Source organism: Parasteatoda tepidariorum, chromosome 3 (assembly GCF_043381705.1).
Source record: "Parasteatoda tepidariorum isolate YZ-2023 chromosome 3, CAS_Ptep_4.0, whole genome shotgun sequence".
Classification (NCBI taxonomy): Eukaryota; Metazoa; Arthropoda; class Arachnida; order Araneae; family Theridiidae; genus Parasteatoda; species Parasteatoda tepidariorum.
Window position 1 is genome coordinate 36,513,140 of NC_092206.1, and position 17,517 is coordinate 36,530,656.

General features: G+C 28.6%; 1 protein-coding gene across 1 annotated transcript; it reads left to right on the top strand.

Moving 5' to 3' along the window:
• Positions 1-7,872: 7,872 nt before the first annotated feature.
• LOC107438200 (bis(5'-nucleosyl)-tetraphosphatase PrpE [asymmetrical]) lies at positions 7,873-15,732 on the top strand. Its single transcript, XM_016050425.4, has 2 exons — positions 7,873-7,996; positions 13,536-15,732. The coding sequence occupies exon 2, from the start codon at positions 13,556-13,558 to the stop codon at positions 14,426-14,428; it is 873 nt and encodes a 290-aa protein (XP_015905911.1). The 5' UTR covers positions 7,873-7,996; positions 13,536-13,555; the 3' UTR covers positions 14,429-15,732.
• Positions 15,733-17,517: the final 1,785 nt, after the last annotated feature.

Below are 17,517 nucleotides of genomic sequence, written 5' to 3' on the forward strand. Positions count from 1 at the left end.
CCCTTTTGATTTTTTTATAATTATTTCAAAACAACGATAATATTTCAACAAAATTCATCTAAATATAACTTTTGTTGAAATATTAGGTTTTAAGAGAAATTTTCTACTTAAAATTTAAGAATTTCGACACAAATGTACTCTTAAAAATTATTGATGAACATTTTATTCAATGCGTCATTAAAAATTTTAAATTCCTTGTTGCTGCCAAAAAAGCTTAACTACATAGCGTTTTTAATAATTTTATAAATATTAAATTAAACTTCATCTTCGGAATATTTAATCATTATACCTAGTAATAACAATAAATTGCCTTTTTCAGAATCTTCAAAATTACATACAAATCATTTTTATAATCGACAGATTTTTCAATTGCGCCCTTAAGGGATTCTTCTTACTGAATTTTATTTGGTTGATTTAAATTATTTGTTTATTTACAATCTGAACGTAAAATTGCATGCGAAATACTTAAAAAAAAATATGCTGTCTTCATTTATAATTTTTTTTTACATGATAGAATTATAAAAATAATTCAATATTATATTAATAATCACGGTACATAAAAGATGCTTATTCGTAAAATTCGTTTTAAGTTATTTAGTACGTAACAGCGTATTTTCAACAGACTCTTTATTGTTTATAACTTATTTGAAAAACATAAATTAATTCCACATGTTGAATTTGCCGAAACTCGATATCTTCTGTTGTTGACACATCACCACAGAGGTTCAATGATCAAGAATTAGAATTATTATCAATTAACGAATCATACATATATTTATCAAACTTTATGCAGGGTGTTCCATAAAAACCGCTTTTAATTTGTATTTTTAGAAACCTTATCAAAAGTAAACAAAACACCAAACGCAATGGGGTTGTCAAATCTATATTTAATCGAGAAGTAATCAAATTTGAAATCTGACAATTTGTAACAGAGGAAGGTTAATGCAATAAGTATTAAATCAGGTTTAATTGGAGGTTGTATCGTAACTTGAAAGCGTTAATAGCAATCGTCCTTCAACTCTCTCCTGTTATTTATGTTCTTTAAAGTATCCTTCCTGCACTGTGGTGTATCAGATTTCGTAGAGATTTTGTTTTATTCTAACTTGAATATTAACTTTCATCCCGCAATGTGCATAATTTTTGTTTTCAGTTTTGGTAAGAATTCTAGTATGAATACTAGGGCTGTCTTTAGCCAACACCCAGGTAGGGTAATTCGAAGGTCTATTTCGTAAGATTATACAAATGGCACTGCACTAAATAAGTTATTAAAATGTACCTATCATTCCTATATTAAAAAGTTGAGGGAGGTGTACTTACTATGAGCAGGGATCTGTCCAGAGCATTTTGTGTGGTCCTGTTTTTGTAAAATTGTGGAAAAACTACTCATAATTTGTGAATATAAAATGAGGGTTAAGTCTCATTCTTTCAACCTGGGTCCTGCTTTTGTGCAAATAGGGTCCTGTTATTGCAAAAATAGCTGAAAGCCTTTTCAATAAGTTATTAAATTGTAAATAGATACAAGATTCTGCTCAATAATTACTGCTATTAAAGTAGAGATGCAACATACAAATATTTGGAATTTAGCCTATACTATTCAACGCAGAATATTCATTTCGGACAAATAATTGAAATAAAATCGCTCAGATTTTTAATAATTTCAAGTGACATATTTTAAATAACACAATTTAGTTATGTATCACTTTTAATTTGAACAATTCTTAAATTTATAATATTTAATTTTCAAAATTGCCGGAAATAAATTTTTATTTAGATAATATTCTATTAATTAATTTTATGAAAAAATAAAAATTGATCGATTATTTATTTACAAAAAAAAAAATGTCATTTAATATCAAGAGAATGTGCGTGCACACGATGTTTCTAAAAATAGAAATATTTTCTTAGAATACTACATTTGGAATTAAGCTTAGGGAAACTTGGAAAACTTAGTTCGTTTCGAACCGTCTTTTTTCCCCTCCCCCGGGGGAAGGGTTTATTCGATTAACAAAACAATAATGAAGATAAACAAATTTGTGAAGGGTCCGATTAAAAGATAAATTATTTTGTGAAGCCTATTGTGGTCCGTTTTTATGAAAAGATGTTTTGCCTAATTAATTAATCTGAGATACAGTCGAATTCTATTCGAATTTAATTGCTCGAATCACTACATAAATATCATTTCTAAAAAATATTTTAAGAATTTTTTTTTACATATTTTCTCAACATAGTGCGTATGTTAATGGTATTTCATTGTCTTTTGTAAAATTAATAATTGTCCCTCAAATTTGAATATATTTAAAATAAAAGTTTTTACCTTTCTTCAGCTTTATAATGCAGTAAAAACTATAAGAATGCTATAGTTTTAATTTTAAATAGCGTAGCACTAATTTGAAATGAAATTAATACAAATTAAAGAAACAATAATTCACAGTGATTTAAATATATTCAGATGTAAAAAAAATTTGTTTTTCGTCCTAATCAAGATATATCATAGATTTAGATATTAATTCGACCAAGTGATTTTACTGATTTGAAACATAAGATTTCGAATGTAAAATTAGTTTTAAGTTATTTCGAATCAATTTAATGTGATTTCAATCACTAATCTATTTTAGAGTTTCTGGGCTTACCTTTATAGGTTTTGCCTACTCTGTTCGAATCATTTGGATTTTAGATTAAATTTTTCTTTTTTTTTTCTTTTATTACAAAACAAATATTTGTAAATCTAAAACAGTGTTTGCCTCTTTATAAATAGCATTTGTTCTGAACACATTTGATTTCATAAGCGGCAATAACTGTGCTTAGGAAAAAAGTTTCAAAAGTTAAACTTTGCAAATACACAAAAGGATAAAATTATAATTACAAGTATATTTCATTTTTACTAAATTGACATTTTCATGAAATATAATCTAAAATTTTTTATTTATTGAAGGGATTTAAGTTATTAGCTTATTTACTTGATAAGCAAAACTTGAATAAAGATTCAACACACTTTTTGTTTGCTGTAAAGTTAATTTTATACTATCAAGCGCTTTTCAGACTCTATTGAAGATTTCATAATTTAATTTTATAACCGTCATTGAACGGCAGACCTAATTTTTGGGTTTACGACTACCAATGTTCAACGCCATGGCCTGGTAATTTTGAACCCAATCCAGAAGACAAGGGAACTCCTAGTTTATTGGCAGAAATTTGCATTCGTGGAGGACTTTTTAATGGAATTAACTCTCATTTGCGTTACATGGAGAGGAGAACTACGAAAACTTTCCACTGTTAGCCTGACGGCAAGAGAACTCTTACCCATGATTCGTCTATCACTGAAGATATTTTAGGTCAGCACTGTGGCTGGGTGCGGAATTCGAATCACCCAGCTATCGCTGGGATCAAACCCGGATTACCTCATTGGGAGGCAAGCGCTCTATCCCCTGAGCCACCGCAACTCATCTATTGTAGATTGACAGGAACAGCCCACAGAACCGAGAAGGCAGCCCTTTATAAGTGATGGGGCACCTTCTAAGATAACAATTTTTTGCTCATTATTTGTGTACTTAAATTTGCATATATCTAAATTTATTATTTTTATACTATATAGCCTTTAAAATTTAAAAAAGTAGAAAATGTTTATAAATGTTTTAAAATTACGCTTTAACAAAAATGCGATTTTACAAAACGGCGAAAATGATTTTATAAAATTATAATTTTAGTATGTGTTAGAATAGTGATGATTCCGTTCTTGAAGATTTGATTTTAAAAAGCGGCAAATTTCATAATCTAGAGATTTTATTTGTGGGGGTCACTTTAAAATAAACAATCAATTAAAAGGTAACAAAACTACAGACATCTCGCAATTATCTTTAAGACTGTGAAGAATTCGCTTACTAAACTTAGGATAACAAAACTATGTACAAGTTGTTTCGTATTTACAACCTTTGATATTTAGTTTAGAAGCGAAAGAAATAAAAAAACACCTTCATACATTTTTCGTTTAGCACTTCAACTGGTTTTGCGGTTTTTAATCCCATCTTACTTAATAGCTATTCGTTAGATTTCGATATTTTTTGTTTGTTTTTCCTTGTTAAATATATATTTATTTTGATATATATCAAATATATATTATAAATAAATCTCTTATATTTATTTTGATTTTACTTTAAACAGGATTCCAAAAAAGGTGCGAAACACCATGTACATTGCATTTTTCCATTTAAATTTTTGAAATATTTATTTTTTAAGATTAAATTTATGAATGCTAGAAGCTTTGTCTCCTGTTCGCTCCGCTCACCATCTCTCCTGGTTGCTTCTCAATTATCATTGCAGATCAAGGGAGGAGAACAATTTTATGTCCATTTTTTTTACAAAAATTATGATTGGATTTATTAAGTTTTGTCTAAATAATAAGTTGAAAAATCAGTTCCTCCCGTGAGTTAGTACACAGTGAAGATCGGCCGTGCTGTGGAAAAAAGTTCATGCTCGTGTATAACATTACTTTTTGAATCAGTCTTTATGGACATAAATTGCTCTTCTCCTTTGATCTTCTTAAAGGTTTTTTCCGTAAAAGTTGATAAAAAAGATAATTTTATTTATAGAATGTATTATTATCGTTATCTTATTTAAACGCCTTTTACGAATATATTGATCGTCATGGAATGAAAGGATAGCTGAATTTGAAAAATAATCATCTGTACTTAAAAAATATTTTAAAAATACAATTGCAACAAAAAAAAAACACTTAAAATTGCAGTAATATTTGGAGAAAGTTTTCTCTCTCGTTTAAGTTATAATTTAAAATTGTCCTATCAGCACATCGAATTTCAATTCTATTCCTCAATTAGTCATTTCAGCGGACTAATTTGATCGATCAAAAATTATTATTATTTTTTTTTACTTCTAGTTTCTAAATTTTATATACTATGAGCAGCAAAGCAAAATGTTATGTAAAGCAAAAACAAATGAGAAAAAAGCACTTGGAACTACAACTATTTTCGAACAAATAGGAATTTCGAAAAAAAAAAAAAAAAACTTGTGATTTTAGTTTATAAACAAATATCACCCTTTCAACTTGCCAAAATTCAACTCCGTAGTTTCATTACTGCGGCCTGTTGTAGAGTAGCCGTATAGTATTTTTTTCAACAAGTTTAACAGTTAATAATTCTCGAATATTATTTTTTTTTATTTAATCACTTTTCTACACACTTCAGTAATTTCAAGTGTCTAAGTCTTATAGCTTTTGCACAGTAAAACAAAATTTAACAATAGTTGCGGTGGTGGCTTTTACGAATTTTTAATATAGAAAGATTTTTTTATCTGTAAAATGACTTTATTTTATAGAGATATTATCGAAATAATAATTATTATAGTTTATAGGAAAAAAACTTAATATTTTTTTTTAAAGATAAGCAAACTAATTTTGTCAGATTATATTGTTTACGTGAATCGTAAAATGTTATATACACCTAATAAAAAGATAAGGAACAACAAAACAAAAAGTTTAGTTACGACATAATGTGATATAACTGTATAGAAAATATAATAACATATTTTAAAAGAGTAAAACATTTTATTTTTTTGTTTTTCTTACAATGGTAAGCAAGGAATTACTATAAACAATATAATTATGCAGTTAATGAATGAGACATTTTATTATACTTGATGAGTATTTCAAGTGGAAAAAAAAACAATATTTCAAAAGTATTTCATAATGTTAACTGAAGGGTTTGCTGGCTGTAACACAATTACGAACCACGATTGTTTTTGTACAAGAAAAGTTGTCAAATTGTTTTCAAAATTTTTCAACGCATGAAAACTAAATTGAACTAAACAATTTAGCAATTGTTTGGTTCATTAAAATTAATAGTTTTGAATATCTGTGTGTGTGAGTGTGATACACAGAATATTTTTTTAAAAAATAAATATCGTATTTAAATAGTAAAACAGTAAAAAGAGTAATTTTCATGACCTTATGCTCCCCAACAATTTATAGCAAGTTTCATTATATATTTTGTATGCAATTCTTATCTAGCATAATTTTTTTTTTTGTGAAAAATCAGAATCAAATTCATAAAAACAAAAATTCTGACGAATCATTATAAAGGTCATTTGATGTATAGAAGGTACTAAAGTTGAGAAAAGAGAATATATTTCTGCGGTATTTAAAATTAACTAAATATTACAGCTCTAATAAATTAATGTTTTTATTATGCAAAGATACGGCAAAGTATCCATACGATAGTACTGAAAGAAGTGATACTTTTTCTTACTGTTTTCTTCACATCGATGTTTTTCAACGATGCTGTCAGGGTCTCAAAAATAGATTAATTCATTTATATATGACAATATAATTTTTTTTTGTCAATAATTCAGTTTTTTTAAACATGTTGCAAATCTTTTTCCTTCATTTAACTCGACTTATCTATTATTTTATTTTTTAACCGGTCTATTATTTTATTAAACCGTAAACAGCCGACTCCATGTTCAACTCCGTATCCTTGTAGTTTTGAACCCACCCTGGAAGAGAAGGAAGTTCTGAATCAAGCATTGGGACAAACTTCCCTTCGTCGAGAACTTTTCGATGCAACTCATCCGCATTTGCGTTTCATGGTGAGGAAAACCACAAAACACCCACCGTTAACCGGGCGGTAATGGGGTTCCAACCCGAACTCCTTCTACCACTTCAAGAAAGAATTTTTCCTGGTCACACTTCTTATTAAACAAGCTTATAACGAGATGAAAAGGAAAGTTCTTAATTTCGTTTATTGGTAAGAATTAAGATCATAACACTGTCTCAAATAATATTATAGATAGGAATTAAATATTCAGGGGAAGGGGACGAGGGGATTGTAAATTAGCTATTTGTGCAACTTTTAAATAATTTCTTTTGTAATAAAGGAAAAACCATTATGGTTAACCATTACCTATTACCATAACCACCAAAACCATAGTTATGGTTATTACCTTCTTCACGATAAGTTTATATGGTAAACAAAATTACTAAAACTTAACTGATCTCGCCAAAATTGTTATAGTAACCGAACACACTGTTTATTTTAAATCATATTTATTGTGTAACAGTAATCGAACAAATTAGTTTAGGCCATCATCTTTTACTAATTTAAGTTATGTTATAAAATCTTTTCCTTGGGGGGGGGGGGTGGANGGGGGGGGGGTAAAGTATTGATTATTGTTTGTCTAAACGAGGAATCAAGTGTTTCAGTCCGATTCAATACTAATACAATAGTGTTAATGATTCCCAATACATCCGCCGATTTTAAATTTGTTTTGAAAAAGAATGGTCTTCATAGTAACGGAAAATATTAAATGACTTATCGTGCAGTTATTTAGTGATTGAACGGCTTTATAAATGAAATTAAGAGATTCGAGAGGGCGAAGCGAGCGGATTCAAATTTAGAAAATTGTTTGAAAAATTCGTTAGAATTGTAGCAAAAATCGAAGAAGGGTGGGATTTCGAATTTTATATTCCTCATGAAATAATTATATGTTATAAATTGTTACCATCAATTAATTGATTAACTTGCATTGATTCCAAAATAATAAAGCTGTATGTTAATTTTATGTCTGATTATTTTACCGTAAAAAAAAGCCCCCTCAGGTATTCCTATGAGGTATTTTTCATGGAAAGACAATAGGAAAAACATGAACAACAGTTAACAAACAATTATGAAATAAACAATTACAGAACAAACAATTATGGAACAGAGAGAGTTATTTTTTTCTCCAGAGTTATATATGAATATAATAGATTTACAACCTTATCTTCAATTAGTCCATCTCTCAAAAATACCACATTTCACAGCTTGTTTTGTAATTGAAACTGATATTTTGATAACGTTATTTGATTCAATTTTATGATTATTATATTTGATTTTCTTGGAAATAAAAAAAAATGACGCAGTAAATTCTGTACCTTTCTTTACTGAAAAAGAAAATTTATCTTTTGATCGTCATAAGATATCTGGTGATAAGGAGGCTTAGAGTGAAGGTATTTCTTAATAGCAATTCTTATTAATTAATTATAAAATGTAATCTACAATCAATTTTGCCATAACTATTTTTTTTAATGATCATAACCATTGTATATCACAAAATTCTATCATCGTATCACAAACTTTTAAATTGTTGTTTATAATTGTTTTATAGTTTAGAAAATTTTATATAGTATTTAATCACATTTTTAAATTATGCTTTGATAAAATTTTTAATCAAACTGATGTTCAAATTTTTATAATGATACTAATCATAATGAATTATTAATGATACTAACCACTGTATCACATGATTCTATCGTCACATGACTATTGTGCATCATTTTTTAATTTTTGTGTAAAATTGTTTTATAAGTTTAGTAACCTTCAATATTGAATAACGTTTTAAAATTATGTTTTGACAATATTTCTAAACAAGCTGACATTCAAACTTTGATTTAAAATAAATAGTTTAATGTATGGTTAAAAAAAATTTTTATTATGTTTTTGAATAGAAGTCTAATTTGTGTGAAAAAAATATTTTTATATCATTTTTAAAAATTTATTTTTCATGTTTGAAAATTTTTATATTGTTTTATCTGAAATACAGACATGTCGTAAAATATAATTAACGTAATTATAGAAACTGCATTGCCATTATTAGTTGTGACTTGAGACTTTTAAAATAGAGGGAATTTTTGAATAAAGTATTAAATGTTTTACACTACTACTGGACCATCTACTCATTATAATAACAATAAATTAAGTAATGCTTTTGTTCATCAATATTGCAATTATAATTAATGTCAGAAAATAGACGCAATCACCTAATAATTAAAAAAATCGATAAATTTTCCATTCCTTAATACTGAACAAAAGTACTACAGTAATCGATAAATTTGTTCATTTCTTAATTCTAATCAAAAATATAACAGCAATCTATAGATTTCTACATTTCTTAATACTAAACAAAAAAAGAAAAAACTAGATATGAAATTCACAGAACAGTTATTAAATGGCATAAAAATCTTAACACTAAACTAATATGGTAAAATTTAAAATCCATTATAAATACAGCTCTACAATTTTAAATAGTATCTTTTTGTTCATTATATAATATGCATCTTCATTGACGTTGTGTTAATTAATGTAAATGAATAGGGATGTTTACTTAGAATGAATAAATTTTTTCATAGCTTAATGCTGAACAAAAAAAAAGAGAAAAAAAAGACAGGATTTAAATTTCAGGAACCATTATTAAATGTCACAAAAATCAAAGACCTAAACTAATGCGCTAAATTTTAAAATCAACTACTAATTTTAAATCAGTGCAGTTCCACAATTTTAATTATCATCTTTTTGTTTTTTAATTAATGTAAGTTGCATTAATTAATGTAAGTCAGTAGAAGCAAAAATATAATAAAAATAAAAGCAATAAATTATTATAATAAAATTTAAAATCAATTTTTATCTTTATCAGAATAAGTCAATAATGTAACTTTTGAGTGCATTCTTTCATTTTTAAATTAAAACTTATGGATTTTAAAATTGTCTGTAACTATGTTAAATAAAATAATACTTTTGAAAGAATGTTAATATACTTATATTAATTGATAACTGAATTTTATGAATTGCATGCTTCATATTTACAGTCTCAAATGAAGTTAATTTAACGGAGTTGATTAACGAAGTTAATTTAATGAATGTTAATTTAATGAAGTTAATTTAATGAAGTTAATACATAAAGGATACATATAGACTATTTAAAACTTGATGGACAATTTGATGGACTTTTGAAGTTTTATCGAGGATTAATTTCCGAAAAAATGGCATCAGTCCATAAATGTCAATATTGTATATCGAACAAGTTTTGTACGAAAAATCATAATGAAATATGCGATTAATTTATTATATTTCAGTAGCTATTAGTAGTATATTACTTTAAAGCTAAATATTATATTTTTTTTTTCAGAATACACTTTGAAATGTATAAAAATGCACAATTCGAAATAATTCATTCTCTGAAATATTCAAAATTGAAATTTTTTTTCTAGAGATCTATTAAGCAACATTTCAAATAACCTTAGGTTTCAGTCTGCAAGGAATTTGATACAAATAAATATAAGAAGAATTGATAAGTAAGATAAGAAAACAGTTAAGATTATGTAATCAATGGTCCCCAAGTGATTACATAAGATCAAAGCATAATAAAGATAAGATAAATCACTAAACTAGCTTTCAACACCATACTTATAAACATATAATTTTATATGTGAATGTCTTCTGATATAAATCATGAATGCTGGTTGATCCGGCATTCAGGATTCTGAATCGTACTCATTGCCAATCCTGATGTTGTTGCACTTGATATAGTGCAAGTTAGCACTATTCTATTAATTTTACAGAGAATGTAAACAATGTTATACTTTAACACCTTCCAAAATTTTTAACAGTGTAGACAAAAAAGGTTAACTAAAATGTCAAAATTTAGCTAAAAATACTAAAAATGGGAATAAAAATATCCAGCATATGTATAATCTTATGTATTTGAGAGGTAGACTCAAAATGTACAGAGCAATAGCATCCAGTATATCTATAAACTTTTGTATCCTTATGACAGGCTTAATATGTTGAGAGTAATAATATCCAGCATATCTATAACTTTATGCACACGTAAGATAGGTTTAAAATATTGAGAGTAATATCATATAGTATATCTATAAACTTATGTATCTGTATGGTAGGTTCAAACTGTACAGAGCAATAATATCCTGTATATCTATTAACTTATCCGTATGGTATTAATATGGTAATTATAAGAGTAATAATATCCAGTGCAGTTATAAAATTGTGTATCTGTATGGTAGGCCCAAAATGCAGAGAGTAAGAATTTAACAGCATATATTTTACCTTAGGTACTTATTACCTTAGGTACCCGTAAAATACGCTCATAATATAGAACATTCATTATGTCTATTAACTTATGTATCCGTATTATAGGATCAAAATGTAGACAGTATAACAAAACTGCATGTATCCACATGATAGGCTCAAACTTTAAAGAGTAATAATATTAAGTATATCTTTTAACTTATGTATCCATTGGGTAAGCTCAAAATTCATAGAGTAATAATATCCAGTATGTCTATAAACTTATGTATCCCGATTGTAGGCTGAAAGTTTAGAGAGTAATAATATTCAGTATATCTATGACGTTATATATCATTACGGTAGGCTCAAAATGTAGAGGTATTAGCCAACATAGATTATAAAATATTAAGTTCTCTATTCTAAGCTCTTTATGCTGTTAAGGTTGTTTACATGGGCAAGTACGATTGTTTTTGCATAAAAATAATTACTATTCATCAGCATTTTTATTCATCAAAATGTCCATAATTTTCAGGCTGTAATGTTGATGACTCACCAATCATCGTTGATATATCTAGAAAAATGTATTATTTCGATTAGTTATCAAAATTTGTAATTTGTTTATTATCCTTATGAAATTCTTATCCTTTTAAAATTTGAAAGCAATATAAAATTCTAAAAACAATTATCTAAATAAAATAGAAATTAATGGAACTACTTAATATTCAATTTATCATTCAGTCTTCATAAAAAAAATTTTTCTCAATAAAGAAAATAAAAACTCACAAGCAGCTGTTTTGTCTGTTCCTGAATTTGTTTTTCATCAAAAATAAATCCATCAAAACAAGCTTTTTTTTTTTATCTGCAAAAATCTTTTCTCAGAACTTCTGCTCTTTGTATATTTAATTACTGCAGAATTCAAACTTAATCACTTATTAATTACGTCCTCTCTTTATCTTGCTTTGCTGCTTTAATTTATTTGAACTGCTTAAATGAATAATTTTTGAAATATTTAAATGAATTGGTATCGTCATGTAAGATTATTTTAAATATAAATCTTTTTGGAATCGATATTTTTGTGTCAGCTTGTTTGAAATAATTATTAAAGATAGTATCTTCAGGTAAATTTAGTTAATGACACTAGTTCCGAGTTTTAACTAGTTTAGTCAATTATATTGGTGGTTGTTAACAATCAGCATATTTTATACTATCTTTTATGTGATATGTTAAATCGAACATTTTGTCCTATTCTAATAAGGTAGATAAGTGATGTGGGTTCTAAAAGCAAGAACAAATTTAACACCGGTTTTTTTTTCTCGAAAAGCATCGTAATTGCCAATAATTTAAAACCAACTTAAAAAATGTAGTTAATGTGCTTGATGATTTAAATACTTCATTTGCTTCAAAATATTGAAGACGGTTTTAAAAGTCGATATTCGAGCGCTCAAAAAAAGGATCCCGTTCTCAAGACTTGACAGACATTAATGAGAAAATAAAAGCGATGATTGGCATGTATGAACAGCAAGGTGCAGGCTTCATCTGTATGGGGCTATAAGTCCTCTCGTTGGTTGTTGTGTGGAAGCTCTGTGAAAGGGATACCAGCTCAAACGTTGTCTACGCGGTCTGACCAGGGTCAAAATTGCGTGGCCGTAAAAAGATAGTGCCCTAAAATGGGGCTAAGTGCTTTGTCATGGTTGGGTGATGATGTCGTTGTGATTTCATTAAAATATTGTTAGAATGTTAAAAAAAGAAGAAATGTTGTAAAGATTAACTAGAATAAAACTTTCGTATGCTTTAGCGCGATAGTTTATGGAAAGCATTTAGCTTAGAAAACAGTAGCGATTTAGATTTTTTAGACTTGCTGAAAGCTTTTAAGTTTTGTTTGTTAATGGTAATAACTGAAAAACAATTTCTGCTCACGACACACCTTTAGTCAATGCTTAAAGAGGGTGCTATACTGCCGTTAAATTCCTTCAAGGAAAATAACATAAGTAATTTAAAACTTATAAAAAGTGGGGTCATATAAACCTGGGGCAAATCATGAAGTTTCAAATCCTGAAAAAAAAAGATTTAAAATATCAAAACGTAGACTAATTTTGACAAGAATTTTTCAGTTTTTGCTCTGGGGAAGTAATCCTTTAATAATATATTTGCTTTTTAAAACACTTCTGCAGCATTTGAAACTTCCTGGTTCGTTCTGCGTTCATTTGAATACACTTATTTTTAACTCTGAATTACCGAAGGAGGTAAAATAGAATTTGCCATGAAAAGTTTCTTCCACGGTTTAGCATCCTCGTAATTTGTGCTATAGTAACTCTGTAAAAAATTCCGGATCAAATTACGATATATAGTACCGGTTCTTCGGATGCATCATTCGTAAAATCCATTTTTACCACGAAATATTATACCGTAATTTTTACAGTAATATTTGTTTAATTAGAGTGATTTAGTATTTTTACGATAATCATTACTGTAAAATTAATGGAATATCCGATTTTTTAAACATGTTTCAGTAAAAAATGGATTTTACGGTAAAAAGTACCGGCATCCCGAGTACCCGTACTTTTACTGTAATTTGTTTACAGTGTATATGGAATGGGCGAATATGTTTTTGTAATCTTATTTTTAATCCTTGTTTTTAATAATTAAAAATTTGTCTCAATAAGCCCATTCCAGTTTTATTTATAGGTATTCCCTGAATTTGACCAATGCAGAACGTATCACAACTAATGCAAATGCAGCAACTGTTTGTCACATGCTTTGTAGTGGCTGTAGCAACTCTGATTTTGAGGACTTCTGCCGACGATCATCGTTGCGATCACCCAACCAAAGATACCGGCTATCCTCCGAAGGTATTTCATCAAGTGCTGAATGCATCCGTGATCAATAAATACGACGAAGTCGTTGTCATTGGTGACGTACACGGCTGTCTTGACGAACTGAAGTTGTTGCTTGAAAAGAGCAATACTACAGGTGACAACGTTTTGAAGGTCCTAGCAGGTGACATAACCAGGAAAGGCCCGAAAAGCATTGGAGTGATACGTTTTTTGAGACAGACGCCGTCGATCATAACAGTAAGAGGCAACAATGACCAAAAAATTCTGATGAGACACTTCAAGCACCACCACTTTAACTATCATTTGAAAAAACAGGACATGTTTATCGTAAACATGACCATGGCCGATTTTCATTTCATGCAGCATTTGCCATACACGATTTCTATGCCTTCCTTAAATGCTGTTGTTGTCCATGGTGGTTTACGTCCTGGAGTACCCCTCAGGCACAACCAACCGTATGATATGATGAACATGAGAAACCTGATAAAAGATAGTCGCTGTGCTGGAGGATATAGGCCCTACAATGGAGATGACAAAGGGGCACGCTGGGCACCCTTATGGCAAGGTCCAGTCCATGTCTACTTCGCTCATGATCACCCGAGAAATATGCAAATTTCGCCTTTTGCAACTGGACTTGATACTAGTTGCGTCTATGGGCGATATTTGACAGGTCTATTTTTAAAAGGTCCAAGAAAAGGTCAGGTTGTACAACAAAAAGCGTTAAAGCAGTACTTCCATCATTAGTCGCAACGAAGATATACTGAAGAAAGTCTCTAATTTTTTGTACAGTTAAGAAAAGACTTGCATTTCTATGCTTTCAATAAGATACCTCACTAGTTTCAGAAGCGCCATGTTTGTATATGGATATCTTTCAGGTATATATATTTTTTAATAAAAAGACCAAGTATAGGTCACTTTGTGTAACTAAGTAGATGAAAAGGACATGTTGCACTCGCACAGTGACACTGATGAAGTTCTAATTGTCCCGATGTTGAGTTCTGTGTTTAATATGGTCACAAAAGTCTTAACAAAGGTCCAACGATGGTCCACAAAGATCTTAATAAATGAAATATTGACTGATACAATAACAGTTGAAATGTAATATTGACTTTAGAAAGTAAAAGTGTGTAGTGTGTTTTGTAATCAGATTAAAAATTAGTTAAAAAAATAGTTTTCGATTTGTTTCAGTGTTGTTCTGTGAGTGCGACATGACCAATGCTCTATGGCAGTGTTTCCCAAACTTATGACTTTTGTGTACCCTTTCTAAATTTTTCGTAACGCCGTGTACCACTAATAAAAAAATTGCACAAAAGTTAAAAGTCACAACTGGCTGTTGACACCATTAATTATTAACTGCTAACTCTGCAAAAAAATAGCCAATAGAAAAATAAGTAATCGTCAATTTTCAGTACTAGCTTTGTTTTTTAAATTAAATTTTGTGAAATTTTCGTTTGTTGCAAGATATTTCGCATAAGAACGCGTACCCCCGCTAAACTGCTCCCGTACCCCTGGGGGTACGCGTACCACACTTTGGGAAACACTGCTCTATGGATGGGATTTATACAAATTTTTGTCACAAATATCTCTGAGCATCAATTTGGATACTGTATTATATAACTATTTACAATTTTTTAATTTGCATATTTTTACCTAACGTTATTTACTGAATTTTCAAACACATAGCTTAAAGTTTATATACTTGTGTATGTTTCAATTCAATTAAGTACTCTTGAGATATTTGTGGCTGAAAATTTTATTATCACCAAGGATTTGGTATTAATATTAAAAAGCAGCTTAAAAAGATGGTATGCATTCCTCTAAAGATAACATTTTAGAATAAGTAATAGAAATGTTAAAGCTCTTTCAGTAGCTTTTCATAAAAATTTCTAAATAATTCTACGATGGTTTTGTGTGAATTAGAGAAATATTATTTAAGTACAAAACAAATTTAATTCAATCACTTTTTGCAATGTGGCATTACAACTAGATTTTTTATGCGTGTTTTGCAAATACAATGTGTTAGTTTATATTAAACAGTTTTAATCTAATATTTGATTTCCAAGTGCTTTTTTTTTAATGTTATGTTATGTTCTGTTGTATATATAACCATATGTATAGGGAAATCTGACTGCATGAGTACAAAGAAAAAAGTTTTGGATAAATAAATATACAAATAAGTTAGACATATTTTTGGGTAAACTATGAATGCATAATTAGGTAGCACTAATTATCTTACAAGTCGAACATAACAACACAAAGTGATATTTTCAAATTGTGTTCGGATTAATAGAACATACAAGTATGTTTGAAGTTTTAAAATAAAACTTTTCATACGACTTTTTTCCTTAATTAAATATCTTCAAAAAGATTCCCAATGTTAAATGGATCATAGGTTAACGTCACTTGCGCGTCCGACTAACTATGAGTGGTTTTCCTCCGCATATAAAACAAATGCTGATTTTATTTTTAAAAAATTCTTTTACAGAGACAAGTTTGTTCTAGTGTTTTATCCAGAAATAAGTTAAACAAGAGTTTAAACAAGAGTTTTAGTCTGAAAGATCTTTAAAAATTCTAAAATTTCATTCAACACATTGTACTTAAACATGCGTGTTAGAAATTGAAAGTAATTTTCCTGAAAATTTGAAATTTACGTTAAATGTAAAAAAAGCTTAAGAAAATTTCCCCACATTTTTTTAAATCTCTTCTGCATTGTTTCTAATATTGTTCAGAGTTCCTATAAAACAATCGTCGATGTTTATTTTCCATAGTATGGATTCGCCAAGTTAATTAAGACCAATGTGTTAGAACTGTTCAGCTTTTCTGGAAGAAGACACAAAAACCTCAAATGGCTCAATCAAACATTGAAGTGGTCGTTATCTTGTTTCATCTCTTTCCTGTTTATCTCTTTCCAATAAGCTGGTTAAAAGTAAATAGTTTCCCAGCTGCCACTTTTGAATCAAAATAAAATTACTCTAATTTCACGGGAAAAATAATATGGTCAAAACTACCAGAATATGGTAAAACTTATCGCGAACCTGGGTGTCAGGAAACATAAAAAAATCGGTAATTTTCACCGAAGAGCTTCGGTGATGATTTTGGTAAAATAAACTATAAAATATGTTTTTATAATGTATGATAAAGTTTTGTAAATTTAGCAATTTTATCACACTTAATACATAATTACATACATAATTTTTTTACTAAATATGTGGTAATAAGAGCTAAAATTTAAAACAAGAATTTCCGGTAAACAGTTACATATGAACGGGAAAATTACCAATTGATGGTTTAAATACCATATATGCGGTTTTTATTACCAGAATTATGTTTTTTAAAATTTTTTTTTACCAGAAATGTTATTACTATATAGTACGGTAATTGTAATCTTGCCTTTTTTTTCCTTCTCCGTGTGGAGAATTGTGAAACAAATATGCCTTAGAATTTTAAAAAAAAAAAATCCCAACAATCTCAAAAGATGCCCTAGATTAAAAATAACAAATATCCCTAAAAAATGCTAATTTAATATAAATCCGGGCATTAGTTCTAACATTTGCATGCTTTTTAACGATCGTAGTTGTCAGCACGTAGGATGCTTAGACCTTTCCGACGAGCCCAACTGCTGACAAGGGAAACTAGGGAAGTGTGACTCGCCAATTTTGAAAAAAACTAGTGGGATGTATGCCTTATGAGGAATAATTTTAAGGGGCAACATTCGTTTCGGCCCATAGAAGGTCCTGTGAGAGATAAAAAATAATTCAATATGTAGAAAAATCGGTATTTTATTACTTCAATGCAGACTATTAGTTATTGTAATTGTCTCATACTCCAATTAA